General features: G+C 46.4%; 1 protein-coding gene across 1 annotated transcript in view; it reads right to left on the minus strand.

The window, feature by feature from the left end:
- The window catches only part of robo3 (roundabout, axon guidance receptor, homolog 3 (Drosophila)), a 342,818-nt gene that overhangs the window by 70,872 nt on the left and 251,802 nt on the right, over nt 1-20,144 (minus strand). Inside the window, 5 exon segments of the mRNA XM_038779342.1 lie at nt 3,756-3,880; nt 5,564-5,780; nt 8,918-9,039; nt 12,248-12,414; nt 19,950-20,118. Coding sequence (XP_038635270.1) covers nt 3,756-3,880; nt 5,564-5,780; nt 8,918-9,039; nt 12,248-12,414; nt 19,950-20,118 — 800 coding nt within the window.

The following is a 20,144-nucleotide window of genomic DNA, read 5'->3' on the forward strand; positions in this document are numbered from 1 at the left end:
CACTCATAGGAACAAAAATATGAATGAACGTTGAAACAAATAAAAGCAGCACAGCAGCAAATGAATCTGTTTTTTTCGGCATTAAATGCTATCAATGAGATCTTTTCTTTAAACTTTGTTTTGGAAATGACTTGAAATATTTAGAGAATCCCAGTTACTTTGCACTCAGCATCCAGCCACATGGGTCACTGCGTAGCTGTGGGCAGTGAGCTGAGACAAGACTTGTGATAATGCTTTTGTTTTAGCAACAATTTAATTATAAAGTTATTAATGTGGGATTAAGTGATTAGGCAGTGAGTGACTGTGTAACTGCTATTTATACTAACCAAAGGATTACCAAAGCTTCAAACACAACGCAATAAGAGATTATTAATTGTAATGAACATGAGAACATTGTGATATGAAAAATATTAATGGTGCAAATACCGATATCTACTACATTATAATTAGAGAGTTATTTATGGAAACAAAGTAATGTATTTCCAGATATTGTTCTCCAACTTCCTTAATACCCAAAGGTTAGGGTTTATTAGGAAGTCCAGACAGGAATTATATTAAGATAAAAGCAAATTACTGCAGATGCTAGAATCTGAAACAGAAACAAAAAATGGTGGGCAGTTTCAGCAGGTTTGACAGCATCTGTGGAGAGAGAACGGAGCTAAAATTTTGAATCTGCATGACTCGTTTTCAAATTCCTTTCACAAAGAATCATCCAGACTCGAAACGCTAACTCCGTTCTCTCTCCATGCCTTTTGGAGAGGGAAATCTGCCATCCTTATCTGGTCTGGCTGACTCAAGATCCACAGTAACAGGGCAGCATGCGGCACAGTGGTTAGCACTCGGACTGCAGTGCTGAAGTCCTGGGTTCGAATCCCGACCCTGGGTCACTGTCCTTGTGGAGTTTGCACTTTCTCCCCATGTCTACATGGGTTTCACCCCTACAACCCAAAGTTGTGCAGGTTAGATGGATTGGCCACGCTAAATTGCCTCTTAATTGGAAAAAAAATAATTGGGAAGACAGTATGGCTGATTCTGATTGCCTTTTTTGGGGGTCAGACTGCTGTGGTAGTACCATCAAGACTGTGGCATTAAATTTATGACCATGTTCCTGCTTGTCTGCATACAAACTGGTGCGAACTGTGCTTAAGTTGTCAGAAACTGATGGGTGGAGAATGCATCACACATGTCTCACCCAGAATACTGGGATCTTAAAGGGATCTCTGCAAGCCATTCACCAAACTAAAATAAGCCATTTTTAAAAATGATATTTTGGGGTCAGGCCCTGCACAAATCTTTGCACACACTTACTGGTCCCTCAATTACACCCGCCCCCTCCCATTGGCTCCCTCCTAGTACTGTTTACCCATTTGAACCTCCAACCTCTGGTTTGAGTCATAGAATGCCTACAGTGCAGAAGGAGGCCATTTGGCCCATCGAGTCGACGCCAGCTTTCCGAAAGAGCAGCCTACTCACGCCCAATCCCCCGTCCACCCCATCCATCCAGCACATCCCTGGACACCAAGGGGCAATTTAGCATGGCCAATCCACCTAACCTGCACACCTTTGTACTTTGAGAGGAAACCAGAGCACCTGGAGGTAAGGGGAGAAACTACAAACTCCACGCAGTCAGCCGATGCCAGAAGTGAACTCGGGTCCCTGGTGCTGTGAGGCAGTGGTGCTAACCACTGTGCTGACTCTGTGCAGAAGCCAACAGATTTCCTCTTCCCCAACTCCCACCCCATATCCGTACCCCCCCCCCCCCCCCCCCCCTGCTCCTGATGGGACAATCTGTCCCTGAACGCTGATCCGTAGCTCATCAATCAGATGCAAATGAAACCTGGCCATCACAATGGTTGGGCCTCTCACCAAGAACACAGGGTGTGTGGTCCCGTAGCTCCACCCACTTCTGACCTGGGGTTGCCTATCAATGAAAAGCAACTCCAATATTTTAAATGTACCAATTTTTCAGTGGCTTTCTCAGCTAGTAGGGCTGAGAGCATGATGATTATGTTAGTTGTAGACAGATTCTTTGTTAGTTTGAGCCAAGATTTTGTACACTATTCAGAGAAAGCATTTTCCCCAGAGGTTTACTTGTAATACACCTACCTCTATTCACCTGTAGCGCCAATATGAGACACACCAAATGATAAATTGTATTAGCCCTTAATACCTTCTCACACCTAAATCAGACCCACAATACTCACTGTTTAAAAATAATTTCAGATTTAATGCTTAATCCAGAATCTATTTGTGTTGGGCGAGATTGAAATGTCATTCCTCTCCTGCCATCCCACTTGTAAAATTGAATATATGTTCATAAATCTTGAGTGCTAATGATAGGATTGGAGTTACTGAACTCAACATTGCAAGGGTGTATTGAGTAAGTGTGGCGGAATTGGATTAACATCAGTAGAGATACAGTCAGTAACTCAGGAAGCTGTAAAGACATTATTGACTGACCCTGAGGGAGCTGGATTAACATTTGTAGGGATACAGTCAGTATGACAGGATGCTGAGGAAGAGGTTATTGAGTGACAGTGTGAGGAAGCTGGATTGATATTCGTAGAGGTACAGTGCACAGTGCACAGGACACTGAGCGAGAGGTTAGGGATCTGGCACAAATGGTAACACAAAGGCCTATCTTTTTCGTCACCATCTGGGTGGTAATCTGGAGGGGGTAGAGAAGCGAGGTAAGGTGGTGAAAATACCATCCTGTATAGAATCCATTTAATTATCATTCCTTTGAGATGAATGCAATGAAAATCCAGAAGTTTCTATAAAGGACAAGTGATGCGTCCAGCCAGAACACCCACCCAGCCGGTGAGGTTGATAATCCCATCGGCTCTGAAAGGATTGTGTTACTGAGTCAGAGTCTGAGGGAGCTGAACTGAAATCAGGAGACATCGGTGATTGTTCAACTGGTTAGGAAATTTACGCTGGCAGACGAGTCTCCAACCTCTTCGTCTCCGCTGTGTGGCGATTGAGTTCCCAGCGGAACTGAAAAGGCTGTTTTTCTCCTGAAGAACACCTTCAATGATTGACTTCATGTTCCACTCTGTTAATCTGTCTTCTCAAAGTTAGACACACGTTTAGTTCTTTACTGTCTACACTATGTAGATGGCTGAACAAAACCCACAGCATTTCTATAGGCAAATTGGCTGACTGTGCAGAGTAAAGCCTGCACTATTATTTGTGTGCTGAGATTTGGCCAGTTTTCTGTCATGCCTGCTATTGAATTGGCACCTCTCCAATTCGAGCCTGGTAAATGTGATGCCAGCTACCATTTTGTTTGCTGGGAGTTTACATCTACAAAAAAGATACTGATAGAAAACAATTCAACCAGAAATTAAGTGCCAAATATATCCCACAATTCTTTCCTACTTAAGCTTTTGAATCGAATATGCATGACAAGCAGCAAATCTCCCCCCCACCCACCCCCCCACCCCCCACCACCACCACCCCATCCTCCCCAAGACAGGCCAGCTGTATAGAGAATAAAGATCAATTAAAGTAATGAACATACGGTAAACAGTAACCTTAGTACGATTAAAGGCTCATTGTAAAAATGCCAAGTCCCCATGGATTTACGAGACTTCTTTTGTTTTCATTCTTCACCTCAGAACAATTATGATTAAACTCTTTAATTAATGTGTCCCAACTGTTGAGAAATTAGGCTAATATATTTTCAGAGCCAGGTCATTAGCTTCCCCTGCCCCACTGTTCATTTGATTTATCCCTCATGTGTCCCAGCTTACCCTGTACTCCTGGATGATTCCATTCTGCTCCTCAGCAGGGGGTGGCTCCCAGGACACACTGATACTGGTGCTGTTGCTCAAGCCAATTGTCGCCACGGTAACAGCTTGCGGTGCGGCAGCAGGGGCTGTTTTTGTTTTGTGCAGAAAGAAGAAAAGAATGTTTAAGCAAGGAGAAAGCACGCCGCAGGACTCTGAAACATCTCCTGTTGCAGTTAGTGCTTGAACATGTTTGAAATAAAGTGAGTTCAAGGATGTGCAGTTGTCCTGCTGTGGGAGGTTAAGCTGGACTGGTGGGAGTCAGGCAACAGCTTACAGCAAAATAACAAATTTCTGAATAAAGTTTTTTTTTTAAATTACTTCATATATTAAAAAAGAAACATTATTGTACTTAGAAACAACTTCAGCCAACAGTCATAGAACAGTTGAGAAGCTTGCACCTTGTTGCCACCATGTATTGGCAAGTGACAGCTTTTTCCAAATGAACAGTTCCTGGATAGAGAAGCAGATATTCTCCTGGGGGCAACCTCGGTCATGGCAAGCAAATAAGATCAGACCATCTCCTCCCAAAAACAAAGACGATGAAAGGCTTGCTGTGGTTATTAATGACCCCGGGTGCAACATTACTGATTCCCTCATTGTTTCTTGTCAGAGACAGAGGGCAGCCATTACGTGGCACTGCTCTCCTCACATGTGGACAGTTTACTTCAGGCGGGAAAACCTAATGGCCCATCAAGTCCATTCTTTCCGTGGACCATGTGCAATCCATTGTATCACGCTTTACTCAGCCCATTTAACCACTTGAGGAAAGCCTCGGGCCCAGTATTTCATTAACAGACAGGATTCCAGTCCCCTTCACTGTTACATCAAGTCAAGCTACAGTCGTCGTTTCACACGCTAAATAAAGTCAATCAGTTAAGTTGTAGCATTTCTTTGCACTCCAGCTATTAGATAAACTCCATGTACACTGGGACAGAGCTTGGATCGGGATTACTGATGAATATCTGTTATCAGAGCTTTATTAATGGGGACATTCCATGTCAAAGGGTATTTACTCTGTTGACATTAAATTGAATTCCCTGTCTCTCTCTCTCTCACTCTTTTTTTCTTTTGGTTTCCTTGTGCTGTGGTGTACTCCACAGATGGGAAACTGGACAGACAGACAGCTTCCTTCCAAAGCCTTGACAAACACTGATTGGAAAACAGATGTGAGGAGATCTGAAGAGGAAAAAGCGTAAAAGAATAAGGAACAGGGGATTGCATGGTAGATTGTTGGTCGCTGTCTGTGATCATTCGCACATTGTTTTTCAGCTGATGTGGGAGTCCCTCCCACCCAACTATCTTGATCTTGTGTTACTGAATGAAGAAAATATGGCTATAAAAGGATATTTTCTAGGTAAATAGGCCATGTGCTTTACTTGATCTTATTTTACTCTACAGTCTTATCACCCCTTTGCTTCTACAGGTCAGAAGCAAGTCCGATACACAGCAGCTTGAGATCTGCGAACATAATGACGTTACTTCAATCTGAGGCCCTTTGTGCAGCACATCACATAAGGCTTTAAATTCAATTTAAAGAAAAACTGCGGCATTATAAATACCTCAGTCTCATGTCATGCTGCTGTCATTGTGTAACATAGTATTGGGAAAGGAAAAAAGAACAGAAGTTCTTTTGGAATTAGTCAATGGAGATGGAAATCGAGCATGGAATAAAATGGATTGCCAATCTGCTATAAACCTGTTTGACAATATTGGCATCAACCAATTGCTCCCCATTGTATCTTTAAGCTAGAGCTTTGGTTGCGCCGTACCTTCCTCTGGTGTCCACACGATGACAGATTCGCTGTCCATTCCTTGAAACTCGTCAAAATACGGGCGGATCTTAATCTCGTACTCAGTGCCTTTTTTCAAGTCGACAAGAATGGTTGTGCGTTCGGCCGGAGATTTAACATCCTGAATAAGCCAGGCACTCGTCTTGGTTCGGTACATCACCCGGTAACCCTGAATGAATTGGGCCTGGCGATCAACCTGCAATATAAGCATCTCATAGATTAACTCAGATGGATTTCAGCATGGATGAATATTAAGTCATCCATTTTAGAGGAAGAAAGAATGGATTCTAGCATATTTAATATAATGTAAAACTTAGAACTGCAGAGATTCAAAGAAGGTCCATGGCCACAGATCATTCAAAAGGAACAGAAAGTAACCAAAAATAATAATAAAAATAATCCTTATTAGTGTCACAAGTATGCTTACATTAACAATGCAATGAAGTTACTGTGAAAATCCCCTAGTCTCCATACTCCGGCGCCTGTTCGGGTATACTGAGGGAGATTTCAGAATGCCCAATTCACCTAACAAGCACGTCTTTCAGGACTTGTGGGAGGAAAATGGAGCACCCAGAGGAAACCCACGCCAACACGAGGAGAACATACAGACTCCGCACAGACAGTGGCCCAAGCTGGGAACCGAACCCGGGTCCCTGGTTATGTGAGGCAACAGTGCTAACTACTATGATGCCATGCATTTGTAACTTTGAGGCACTACACCTCAGAAAAGATACACTACAGGACTTGAAAGAAACGCAGTTCAAAATCACCAGAATATTGCCACGGCTCTAAGGCTTAAATTCTAAGGGGAGAATACAAAAACCTTGGGCGCGATTCTCCCGAGTCACGAAGACGCGGGAAGCTGGCGTCAAAAACGGGCGGGTTTGACGCCAGCCTCCGCCTCCCCGACCGGGAACCAATTCAGCTCCCTAGTCGGGGCTAGCATCACACGGCCGTGAACTCCGGCATCGCGGGCTTAACGAATTTCGTTAAGCCCGCTAGCCAGAGTTAACGACGGCTGACACGTCAGATGACGTCAGCCGTGCATGCGCGGATTGGACGACTCCAACCCGCGTATGCGCGGATGACGTCATCACGCATATGCATGAAACCCACGCATGCGCGGGCCGGTATGCCCCTCAGCCGCCCCGTGAATGGATACAGCGGGGCGGCGGAGGGAGAAAGAGTGCGCGGGGTAAGTACCCGCTGCCCGCGATCGGTGCCCACCGATCGCGGGCCCATGGCACCCTTGGCACGGCCGTGGTACTGCCGTGCCAATCGGTGCCATGGTTCCCCAGATCGGGATTTTACGGCCGTTTTTACGAACGGTCAGACCAGGTGTGTTTTACGTTCATAAAAATGGTCGTAAAGGCCTTGGAAATCGGCCCATCGGCCAGGGGTGAATCGCTGCTCGCCGTAAAAAAACGGCGGGCAGCGATTCGTATCGGGAGGCGGGCGTGGGGGGGGGAGAATAGCGGGAGGGCGTCGGACCAGCGTGGCCGTAAAAATTTACGCCGCCCGCTATTCTCCGCCCCGTCGTGAGTGCGGAGAATCGCGCCCCTTGCTTTTATTCCCAGGTATATAGAAGGCTAAAGGATAATTTGATTGAGAATTTTTGGATTTAAAAAATGACTTGATGAACTAGATAGGGGAAATGTTTACCACATGGGCGGCTACCAGGGCAAGGAGCATAACCTTAAAATCAGAGTTATGCCGTTCAGGAGTTGGAATGCATATCTTCATACAATGTACAGTAGAAGTGTGAAACCGACCCCCACAAAAAGCAACAGGCGCCAGCGCAATTAATAACTTGAAATCTGAGATTGATAGATCTTTGCTAGCCACGGGCGACAAGAAAATTAGAGTCAAAGCAGGTAGGGGCTGGTTTAGCACAGTGAGCAGCAGGCTTGTAATGCAGAACAAGACCAGCAGCGCGGGTTCAATTCCCGTTCCAGCCTCCCCGAACAGGTGCCAGATTGTGGCGACTAGGGGCTTTTCACAGTAACTTCATTGAAGCCTTCTTGTCACAATAAGCAATTATTATTATTAGATGGAGTTAGGATGCAAATCAATTATTCACGAAATGGTGAATCAAGTTTGAGGGGCTGAGTGGCCCATTCTGCTCCTATAAGTTACTGTCTACAATCCTCCTGCCTGGTGAGTCTAGAACCAGGCGACACATGGCTCAGAATAAAGGGAAGATTGGGATCAGGAGGAATTTCTTCACCGAGGGGGTGTTGAATTTTTGGAATTTTCTACGTCACCGAGCTGTGAAAGCTCAACCATGTATCATGTTCAAGACAGAGATCAATAGATTTCTGGACACTAAAGATATCAAGGAATATGGGGATAGTGAGGTAAAATGGCACACAAAGTGAATGACAGAACAGACTGAATGGTCTACAACTGCTCTTAATCCTAAATTCCTATATGTCTGGAAACATTCCCAAAGGATGCAGGCAGAGTGTACATTGAAACATTGTCTCGGCAGAAGGTCTCGACATTCGTCTATGTTATTAGCATTTAATGCTTGGGACACCAGTGTGTCCTGGCACATCCTTCATCGAGCACCTTAACTTTGTTTACTTGGGCAGCACGGTGGCGCAGTGGATAGCACTGCTGCCTCACTGCGCCGAGGTCCCAGGTTCGATCCTGGCTCTGGGTCACTATCTGTGTGGAGTTTGCACATTCTCCCCGTGTTTCCGTGGGTTTCGCCCCCACGACCCAAAGATGTGCAGGCTAGGTGGATTGGCCACACTAAATTGCCCCTTAATTGGAAAAAATTAATTGGGTACTCTAAATTTATTGAAAAAAACAACTTTGTTTACTTATTGCTTGCCAGTTAATCAGGAAGATAAAATGTCGCTGCTCTGCTTGGAGCAAGTGAGTCATTTATTTGATCTCCCAGTTTGATACTTGGGACCAGATCTTCAGTCCTGGCAAATATGAGCCGCCCCCCACCCCCCAACAGTGGCGGGTTCCCAGAAGATCCTGCAGGCGGCGAATGGGGAGCTGCCTCTGTTGACGGAAAACATGTTGCCGGGGAGCCAGAAAATACTGTTCCCAGGGATCTTTCCTGTGGAGGAAAGGGATAAATAAGGAGGTATTCAGTGTGGCTATGTAAGTGCTATGTAAGCATCAGGAGCTGAACATATTTCAGAAAGAGTGCCAAGAGTTAATGGCAATCCTCCTTTACCTTTCTCCATATGTTCATAGTAATACTCATCATGGTCAGCCAGCAGGCACTAATACTCATTTTTCCCCTCAGCATGCTGACTCTTGCTTTGTCCTTTCCTGCAAATATCTTGGGGCACTGCTGTATTTACTACTTACCGCCCAAGTGACCTGGATGGTTGTGGATGCCAAGGTGAGAGGAGGCTGTAACTGCACTACCACTTCCCCAAGTTCACGCTGTACTTGCCGATGGTCCACCCCCTGTCCTGTGGGACTTACATCTGTGGACAATAAGGAGAAGATAGGCAATAAATTTGTGCTAATACATTTAAGTGCCATGGTATCTACTAACAGTTATGCTAAGTACTTTAATGGTCCATTGCAGGATTAATTAATCAATAGGAATGACTGCAGCAATGCAGGCCCTGTCTCAGAATTCAAATTAATGGTGCATGTATCAGTCACAGATTTAACTAAATATCCATAAATCCATTAGCATTTAATTCATTCATTCTTACAATTAATACAATGTATATTATGAATGGAATAATGGAATAACTGGCTGTAATCTCATCAAAGGGAGAATAAACTGCTGTGGCGCAATTTTAAAGAAGTGTTTACAGCCCTGGGGCGAAATTCTCCGACCCCACGCAGGGTCGGAGAATCGGCCGGCGGCGACGTTATTCCCGCTCCCGCCGGGTTTTCAAATCTCCGGCCGGCCAAAAACCGGCGTTGCGCAAATCCCGCCGGCAGCCTCTGAGAACAGCTGGCGCCGGCGGGATTTCATTAACTTTTTACTTTAATCAAATCTCCGGCCCGGATGGGCCGAAGTCCCGCCGACGTGGCAACGGGTCACGTCGGCGAAAAACAAAGTACCTTTAAAACAGCGTCAACCATTGATGATGGTTGACGCCGTTCAGTTACCAATATCGAGTGCGGGGGGAGGAGGAGAGTACCGGCTTTTGTGGGGTGGTGGGGGGTGGGAGAGATAGTCCCGGCGTTAGGGGGGGGGTAGGGGCGTGTAGGGATAGGGGTGGGGTGTTGGGGGCAGCGGTGCCCCCCCTCTGCACCCACCCCGCCACCCCGACCCACCACCCCTACCCCCCTCCAACGCCGCCCCCCCCTCTCTCTAAACGCCGGTACTCCCCCCTCTCCCTCTCAACACCGGTACACACACACCCCCCCCTCTCAACGCCGGTACCCACACCCCCTTCCCCCTCCCTCTGAAGGCCGATACCCACACACCCCTCCCTCTGAAGGCCGGTACCCACACACCCCTCCCCCTCCCTCTGAAGGCCGGTACCCACACCCCCCTCCCCCTCCCTCTGAAGGCTGGTACCCACACCCCCCTCCCCCTCCCTCTGAAGGCTGGTACCCCCTCCCCCTCCCTCTGAAGGCTGGTACCCACACCCCCCTCCCACTCCCTCTGAAGGCCGGAACACACACACACACCCCCTCTCTCCTCCTCTCCCCCCCCTCTCCTCCTCTCTCCCCCTCTCTCCTCCTCTCCCCCCTCTCTCCTCCTCTCCCCCCTCTCTCCTCCTCTCTCCCCTCTCCTCCTCTCCCCCCTCTCTCCTCCTCCCCCTCCTCCCCTCTCTCCTCCTCTCCCCCCCTCTCTCCTCCTCTCCCCCCTCTCTCCTCCTCTCCCCTCTCTCCTCCTCTCCCCCCCTCTCCTCCTCTCCCCCCTCTCTCCTCCTCTCCCCCCTCTCTCCTCCCCCTCCTCTCTCCTCCCCCTCTCTCCTCCCCCTCCTCTCTCCTCCCCCTCCCCCCTCTCTCCCCCTCCCCCTCTCTCCTCCCCCTCCCCCCTCTCTCCCCTCCCCCTCCTCTCCTCCCCCTCCCCCCTCTCCTCCCCCCTCTCCTCCCCCCTCTCCTCCCCCCCTCCTCCTCCCCCCTCTCCTCCTCTCCCCCCTCTCTCCTCCCCCTCCTCTCTCCTCTCCCCCCTCCTCTCCTCTTCCCCCTCTCCTCTCCCCCCCTCTCCTCTCCTCTCCCCCCTCCCCCCCCGTCCTCTCCTCTCCTCTTCCCCCCCCCCCCTCCTCTCCTCTCCTCTCCTCTCCCCCTCTCCTCCTCTCCCCCACCCCGGTACCCGTCCTCTCTCTCTCAACGCGCCACTTCTGCAGCACATTAAAATGACGCGTATCGCGTCGGTCCGATGCTGGCCCCTCCGGGAACGGAGATTAGCGGCCTAAAAGAAGGCCCCGACGCTGGAGTCATCTGCACCGCTTTTGCTCGCCGGAAATCGGCGTCACGACGGTCCGCGGAGAATTTCGCTCCTGAGCTGGATTGTCAAGTGTCTTGTTTTGGTATTCTTTTCCTCATGGTGTTAATAGTAAGGGGTGGCACGGTACCACAGTGGTTAGCACTGTTGCTTCACAGCGCCAGGGTCCCAGGTTCGATTCCCGGCTTGGGTCACTGTCTGTGCGGAGTCTGCACGTTCTCCCCGTGTCTGCGTGGGTTTCCTCCGGGTGCTCCGGTTTCCTCCCACAAGTCCCGAAAGATGTGCTGTTAGGTAATTTGAACATTCTGAATTCTCCCTCCATGTACCCAAACAAGCACCGGAGTGTGGCGGCTGGGGGATTTTCACAGTAACGTCAATCAGTATTTTGAAACCGGACTTCTCATCCCTTATTTGGAGTGGGACTTCAACCTAGCAACTCAGAAATTGGAATCCCAAGCTCAACCATGCAATGCTATCATCAAAATAATAAAGACATGCTTGTCCTCTCTCTTTCAGACATTTTCAGAGCAGAATTGGACAAAGCTGCCATAAAGCTAACCAAGAAATGTTTAGCGCCACAGCAAAATTTGGAGTGGGTCGGGGAGTAATTATGGTGAAAGTTCAGAATGGGGCGAGCATTAAGCACAGCTTACTGTTATGGGCCAGGGTTTAGAGAACCCCAAAGTGTCTCATGGAGTTCACCTGACCCACAACTTTTACAAGATTGTGGTATGGGGAGCACACGGCCACTCTACAGGTGTGGTACAGCAGAAATGGAAAAGCGTTTTTTAAAGCAAAACAATGTTTATTCTATGAGCTCAAGTTAACCTTTTTAAAATATACAGTGAACATCTTAGCATCCATTAATTTAAAGAACCCCCAAAGAATACAACATTAAGTAATCCTTAATAACGTCCCAAACAACATCCAGACAAAAGAAACACCTTTTAACAGAAGCACATTAGGTTTACATTCACTACTGAGAACATTTATAATTCTGTTCACCAAATGATCAAGAGATAGTCTTTTGATGGCAGAGAGAACAGCAATACACCTGCTTGGTCTGGCTTCAGCTCCAACACTGAAAACGAAACTAAAACACACCCTGCTCAAAAACAAAAGTAAAAAGCTGACAGACAGCCCAGCTCCACCCACTCTCTGACATCACTGCAGTAGAAAACACCCATTGCTTAAAGGTACTCTCACTACAGATATTTATATACACACTCATTTATAAAAACCCATTTCTTAAAGGTACTCTCACATGACATTACCTTGAGTGCGAACAGGTTCAGAGATGGGGCTGGGGTCTCCCAGGCCATACATGTTGACTGCACGTACGATGAACAGGTAGATGGTATTGAGGTTCAGACCGGTCACTGTGTGTTTTTCCACTTTCACATACTCAGCCACTGTCTGCCATGTGCTACCTGCAGATTGACTGAGAAGGGGAAAATACTGATGAAAATCCCCGGTGTGTCGTATGCTGCAGTTTTCAAAATAATTCCACTTCTCCAAACCAAATGATAGCGTGAGTGCATCGCTTAAAGGAGGCAGTCTGTTTTTTGTTTTTTTAAATTTAGAGTACCCAATTCATTTTTTCCAATTAAGGGGCAATTTAGCATGGCCAATCCACCTGGCTTGCACATTTTTGGGTTGTGGGGGCGGAACCCACGCAAACACGGGGAGAATGTGCAAACTCCACACGGACAGTGACCCAGAGTTCGATCCGAACCTGGGATCTCGGCGCCGTGAGGCTACAGGGCTAACCCACTGAGCCACCGTGCTGCCCTAAAGAAGCAGTCTGTTAAGCAGCACAGTTTTAACAGCCGTTTTGTTCACGAATTTCTTTGCTGTCAAGGCTTGTTATGAAATTTGTGGAACAATCTAAAATGAACTAGTTGCAGAATGTTCTTTGAATTTGGGCCAGATCCAAAACTAGGATTTGTTCCAAACAAGAATCAATAATTAATTATCGGCCATTTTCCACCACTTTAACACCACATAATGAGCTTATTTGCATATGGTTAGATAGTGTGACAGTTCTGAAAAGAGGCTTCATTGCTTGAAAATCATCTTTGAGGCTAGTTTCCCAGCCAAATCAAAGCTTAGAATATTAACAGGGATGTGATCATTTGAATATTTGATGCATTTTAATGTGTAGGGATGATGTTACCCACTACAATCAGCAATCTTTGCTCAGATATTTAGAAATGTTAAATAGTTTAATAATTGGAAATAATTTCATTCTGCCACTCAAGTGATATTTTTATTTGCTATTCTTATAGCCAGTCAGAACCTCGGCCACATAATCCATCACACAAGGTCCCTTCAGTGGTTAAAGCTGATGCATGTTCCTCTGCTACGCTTTTGTTCTATGAACAAGATGAAGGTTGCCTTGGGCGTCAGAAGGGAAAATGAGAGCCTCTTAGACCTCAAGGCTCTGCATTTATATAGCTTTTACTTTTAAAAAAATAATATTTTGTTAAGGTATGTGAAAATGTTTCTAACAGTAACAAAATCAATGACATCAACATGGTAAAATAGACATTTCACCCCCCAGCCCAATCTTCATACACCTCAACCATACAACAACAATCCGCCCACTGCCCCCCCCCCCCCCCCCCCCACCTTGGAATACTGCATCTGCTGACATTTTCAATTTTCCCCGAGAAAGTCGACAAACGGCTGCCACCTCCGTGAGAACCCTAACATTGACCCTCTTAAGGCAAATTTTGCTTTCTCAAGACTGAGAAACCCAGCCATGTCACTAACCCAGGTCTCTACACTCGGGTGCTTCGAGTCCCTCCACATTAGTAAGATCCGCCTCCGGGCTGCCAGGGAGGCAAAGGCCAGGACGTTGGCCTCTTTCGCTGCCTGAACTCCCGGATCTTCTGACACTCCAAAGACCGCTACCTCAGGACTCGGCACCACCCGTGTTTTTATCACCATGGACATTGCCTTAGCAAAACCCTGCCAAAACCCTCTAAGCTTCGGGCATGCCCAAAACATGGGGACATAATTTGCTGGGCTTCCTGCGCACCTCGCACACCCATCCTCTACCCTGAAAAACTTGCTTATCCTCGCCACTGTCATGTATATAGCTTTTACAACTGTAATGTGTGAAATTGCTTCATTGGAATTTCAAAATCGGTTAGCGTCCAGAGGATTAGATCAAACCTTTATGGTGCTTGTTAATCTTGACCAGGAATTGAACCGCGTTATAAAACTTGCAAATAATCAGCGGTTGAACTATTGTGTTTATATTTTTGAACATTACATTTCACATTAATGGATGAATAAGGAAGCTGTGGGTCTCTGCTTCCCTTTTATATGTCCACTGACTCTCTGATCTCTTTGTGTTGAAACACAAACATCAGTTTTACACAATACACACACACACAGTACATGAGTGCCAAGAGGTCAGTTAACTATGACTGGAGGCCAGCCTGTACTGAGGAACCTGTAGGATTCACCTTTCATGTTACCACTATTCAATATTGCACAATTATCATGTGACTCTTGGTGAACTGAAATGAAGAATTGAGCCTTACAGGTATATTAAAACGAATATAAGTTATTAAAGTAGTAATTTGAGGACGCCTTGCTGTAGTCAAACAAAAATGTATTTAACTATATGCAATATTCCACTTACAGCAGTAACTCGTCCCACTTCAGTCCTCACTGGGAGAACTAACCACACCAGCCCTGCTTTGGGCTGGCTTTTATTTTATGTAAGTCTGTAATGAGCTCCAGCAGGGTGGCACCTGGGAAGCTCATACTCCATGAGTCCTGGGGGAGATCAACAATGGTTTTGCCATGGTCCTCGTGGGGTTGTCACACCTAAGAATAAACTTTGAATGGCATTCTGCTGTAGGAAGCCCCATTTGCACACCAATACAGTTTAGCATATGCTTGGAGAGTTATTTGTAGAAATGCTGTTCAACCCAACAAAGGCAATTTTGTGTGGCAGGGAGGATTGTGGGAACTGCTTCAAGTTGCTTTACTTTTAATCATTCGCTTGAAAACCAAGGGCAGAATTTTACTGTCCCCCCTCGGGAGGGCTTGCAGATGAGGGATGGTCTGTAAAACATTTCAAGTGGCTTTCCTACTGCCCTCCCGCCCTCCACGCCCTCTTTGTAATTCTACGTTGGGAGGGCCGACGCTTAGACCATCCGGTCCCCCGCTCAAGCTCCAATCAGATTGGCTGGCAGCCCTCTGAGGAAGGATTTCCTCACAAGTGAAGGTGGAAGTCCCACCTCCAGCCAATTAATGCTCCTCGGTGTGTTAAATGGCTGCAGTGTCAGTGGCTATACGTTCCCCATCGACTCTTCAGGTAGTGGACCAGGAAGCTAGGCCATCTGCAAGATCCTGGATTCAAGTGAAAACCGCCTACAGCTATTTGCATTTGCAGACAGCCAGTAAGGACAGGACAGGCTGAATGGCCTCCTTCTGTGCTATAACCTTTCTATGATTCTCCATTTTGGTTAAGGCCAAGGATCTTAGTGCTGGGGAGGGGAACACATTCTCCATTCATCTCCTGTTCTTACAGGTAAAACTTTCTCTTCTCCCATTTTTGGCCCATGCTGTGAGTGCACACTGAGAGATTACAGCCTCCCAGGCCCTATTTCTGTAGTCAAAAGTAAACATGTAGAAAATCACATGCTGGGAATGCGCATTACTCGATCTGCTCTCTTGCCAGGCATTAAAATGGGAAAAGAGGACATTTTACCTCCATGAATCAATCCTTAGCCCCCTCGGTTAGCTATGATAACAGCTCAATGCAATGTGAGGCTCCCTTTACTTATTACTTTATTTTTTCTAGTTTATCTTTTCTCTATTTCTCAAACCATCTATCTCAAGAAATTAAGGCTAAATTACAACAGTTTTGTGCCGTGGCTCAATCCTAAAAAGGAGCTGGGCTGAGACTGTCCAGCCTCAGTCGTAGGACCCTTACATCCAGCAGACTGCCCAATCTCACCGCTTACATTGATTATCTGTATGGCTGGATTTGACCTGCACAACCTAGAAGGAAAAGGACTGCAGATGCATTGGAACACTGCCAGTTGCAAGTTACCCTCCAAGTCACCCACCATCCTGACTTGGAAATATGTCGCCGTTCCGTCACTGTCACTGGGTCAAAATTCTGGAACTCCCTCCCGACCAGCACTAGGTGTACGGACACCACATGGCCTGCAGTGCTTCAAGAAGGCCACCACCTTTTCAAGGACATTGAAGGATGGGCAATAAATGCTGATCCAGCCAGCGATGTCCATGAACAAAAACAATTAGAAAGTTGACAGGCTACAATCTAACCTACCACTCTCCATTCTGTAGTTTACTGCTGTTGCTTTTTTCCCTGCCCATCAAACACTGATAAGCATTGAAAGACCATGGACTTTTGACCTAAAATTCTGGAGTATATCATCAACTTCCAGTTCAAGTGATTTACAAGCTCAAAGCATAAATCATCACTTCAGCTCTGGCAAATTGCAGGAAACGAAGCTCACAATGAGAGTTGTGACGCTGGGATATGGAGGCCACCCTGTTTCCGTTACAGAAAACATAGATGTTTCTGGAAGGTATATTCCAAGCCTTTATGCCTGTAGACTTTCCTGGCTAGCCTCCTATCTGCCACCACCCGAACCCAACCCCACCACCCAACCCCACCCCAGCACCCCACAAACCTGAGGCCATCCAAAGCTCTCTGCCATATTCTAACCCTTCACTGCGGGGCCCGTTTAGCTCAATTTGCCAGATAGCTAGTTCGTGATGCAGTGAAAGGTCAACAGCATGGGTTCAATTCCCCTACCAGTTGGGGTTATTCATCAAGGCCCTGCCTTCTCAAACTTACCCCTCGCCTTAGTGATCCTTAGGTTAAATCACCACCAGTCAGCTCTCCAAAGGGGGAAAGCAGCCTATGATCATCTGGGACTATGGCAACTTTACTAACATATCATTCCCGTGCCTGTTGATCTATCTGGCTCACCCACCACTCAAATGTTTAAATTTTCATCCTTCCTTCATGGCCTAACCTTCCCTTCCTTTCTCTGTACCCTCCTTTCGTTTGACAAAGCCCCAAATGGGTACAGTGTTTATGTTACAAGACTAGCAATCCCAAATCCTGGATTACCAGTATAGGAACATAAATTCACATCCCATTATGGTAATTTGGGTTTTTGAATTCAATTAGTTAAAAGTATGGGTTTTAGGGCAGCACAGTGGCACAGTGGTTAGCATTGCTGCCTACGGTGCTGAGGACCTGGGTTCGAATCCCGGCCTTGGGTCAGTGTCCGTGTGGAATTTGCACATTCTCCCCGTGTCTGCGTGGGTTTCACCCCCACAACCCAAAAAGATGTGCAGGATAGGTGGATTGGCCACAATAAACTGCCCCGTAATTGGAAAAAATAATTGGGTACTCTAAATTTATAAATTAAAAAAAAGTATGAGTTTTCAAAAAAAAAAAATCACTTCAATAATGGTGATCATGGAACTAACAGGTTGTTGTGAAAGCCTGTCTTGTTTTTTAGTGTCCATTTGGGAAAGACAGCTGTTGTCGTTACCTGATCTGGCCTATAGGTGACTCCAAACCAACAGAAATCTAGTTCACTCTTAACTTCACTGTAAAATGGCCTAGCCAGTCAGTCTTGCTGTCCCAGGAGCAATTAGGGATAGACAATGATCATTGGCCTTGCCCATAATGCCCAGCTGAAACAAATCATATATCATAGATTTTACAGTGCAGAAGGAGGCCATTCGGCCCATCGAGTCTGCACCGGCCCTTGGAAATAGCAACCTACTTAAGCCCATGCCTGCACCCTATCCCTGTAACCCAGTAACCCCACCTAACCTCTTTGGACACTAAGGGCAATTTATCATGGCCAATCCACCTAACCTGCACATCTTTGGACTGTGGGAGGAAACTTGAGCACCCACAGGAAACCCACACAGACACGGGGAGGACGTGCAGCTCCGCACAGACATTGACCCAGCCGAGAATCAAATCTGGGACCCTGGAGCTGTGAAGCCACTGTGCTAACCACTGTGCTACCGTGCTGCCCCTGTTTTTAAAATCCCTGCTTTCCTCCAATTTTGATCTCTTGACAAACCCCTACTCCATTCACATCAACGCCGGTGACTTTGTGTTCAACTCTCTTGCCTCTTAAGTCCAGAACCTCTTGAACGTTTCAATTTCTCCATCGCCATTTCCTTTATTAATTGCCTCCTTAAAATCCACCTCTCTGCCCAAAGTTTTCTAAACTCCGACACCTTGATCGCCTTTTTTCACTCAGGCTATCTGACCTGATTAGACTCCTTGAGATGTTGGCCTGCATTACAGATGCTACTTAAAATAAATGCCTGTTACTGTTTTTATAGGTATGAGCAGAGAGGTGCGTGAACCATACACGTGCAACTTGAGTTTGCTTCAGTTTTGTGACAAACCCCACAATGTTTTAACCCTGGCTGCAACTTAAATTTATTTTTTATGCGAGATTCTACTTTTCATAACAGCAGTCTTTCCCTTTCTGCTTTTATATATTTTTATGCTATGAAAGAGTTGTTCAAGGGTACCAATATTTTCCATTTTTTTCATTAAACTTTGGTTTGATCATCATCTCCATTGACAGTCAACCTCGCCTTAGTGCCATCTTTTGATTTTCTACAAATTCCAGGAAGCTGTGGGAGGGAGCAGCTGTTGTGCAACATGTGGAAATTCAAGAGGCAGCATTGTTAATCCAGACGCCTACTTTGCAGGGTCAACAAAAGCAATGCCCAACTATGTTGTTGCTTTGATTTGATTTTAATGAATCGATGAGTTGCCTTTTCTCGATCTAAGACAAGGAGAGGGGCCCCTGTGACCCCCTTTGCTGGAAAAGGTGTGTTGACACTCAGTAAGGAGAATGCTCAGTTGAACTCCGATGATTTCTATGATGGAATCACATGCTGGTACTCGCTGTTCCAGATCACAGGAGATATTGAGCGAGATACTGGCTTCTGCCAATGCCCTCAGGACTGCACTTCAGCAGGAACCAATATCTTCAGAAGATAAACGCTGCTGAAGAGGGAGACATATTGTCAAAGCTTTTCACCTTGCACTCACCAGGATAAATGTAAGAATGTCAAATTTCAAATGATCACATGAATATAAAAAAACATATAATATATATATCATATTAATTGCATAAATTGTTGTGATCATCTGAAGTTTGGCACTCTTGCATTTGTCAACACGTCTTCGGCAACAGGTCTCTCTTCAGCAACCTTTGGAAGAGGTGGAACATGAAGAGTTAATAAAACATTCGATACACTAAGGGAATGAGGGCACAGCTCTTTGGCACACCGGTGCAACAGAACTTCGGCGATTATCCCTCTACCACATGGCAATTCCATTGCCTTGGCCTGATTAATGTGGACTGAAGATGAGCAAAGGATAGATATGGAGTCTGTCTCAACTGATGCCAGAGGCCTACTAGCCTGGGAGCACTCGAGAGGTGTAAAGCATGGGAAGTGTTTGTGGGGGGGGGGGGGGGGGTTAATAAAAAAATCAAACAATTAAATGACCAAAACAGTACAAATATTCCACTATGCCTTCCTCTGAACTTATACCTCAAGCCATAAAACAGAGACTGGCTGTTCCTTCAGCAATGTTGCTGATGGGTTTCAAGACTCCTTTAATGCAGCCATCAATTGCCTCCCAGGAAAGCAATGTTGGTTCTGCCTCATAGCCTTTCCCTGTTAGTGCAGCACATGTCCGACAGTAATTCAGGGCCATTCCTGTCATGTCTGTGACAGGCAAATCTCTCTTTGTGAACAAACACATTCCCCACCCGAGCGAGCCTCATAAATCTGCAAAAGATTGGCACTGAGAGCTGCCATTCGCTAAATAACACCCTGCCCCTGTCTGCAGGGAAGTGAAGCCTCTGTGCAGCGATATTAATTTTCCGTTTTCCCAGCTGCTTTCTTTCGTCCTCCTACCTAAACGCTTCGATGATGTACGATGTGACTGCCGAGCCTCCAATGTGCTGGCTTGGTTGCCACGTCAAGGTGACACTATTACGGGTGACATCAGTGATCAGTGGCTTCGAGGGAGGGCCGGGCAGAAGGTCTGGTTCAGCTGATAGGATGCGAGTTGGGCTGCCATTTTCTGAAAAAAAGAAAGTAGCATTTTTC

Source organism: Scyliorhinus canicula, chromosome 19, assembly GCF_902713615.1.
Source record: "Scyliorhinus canicula chromosome 19, sScyCan1.1, whole genome shotgun sequence".
Classification (NCBI taxonomy): domain Eukaryota; kingdom Metazoa; phylum Chordata; class Chondrichthyes; order Carcharhiniformes; family Scyliorhinidae; genus Scyliorhinus; species Scyliorhinus canicula.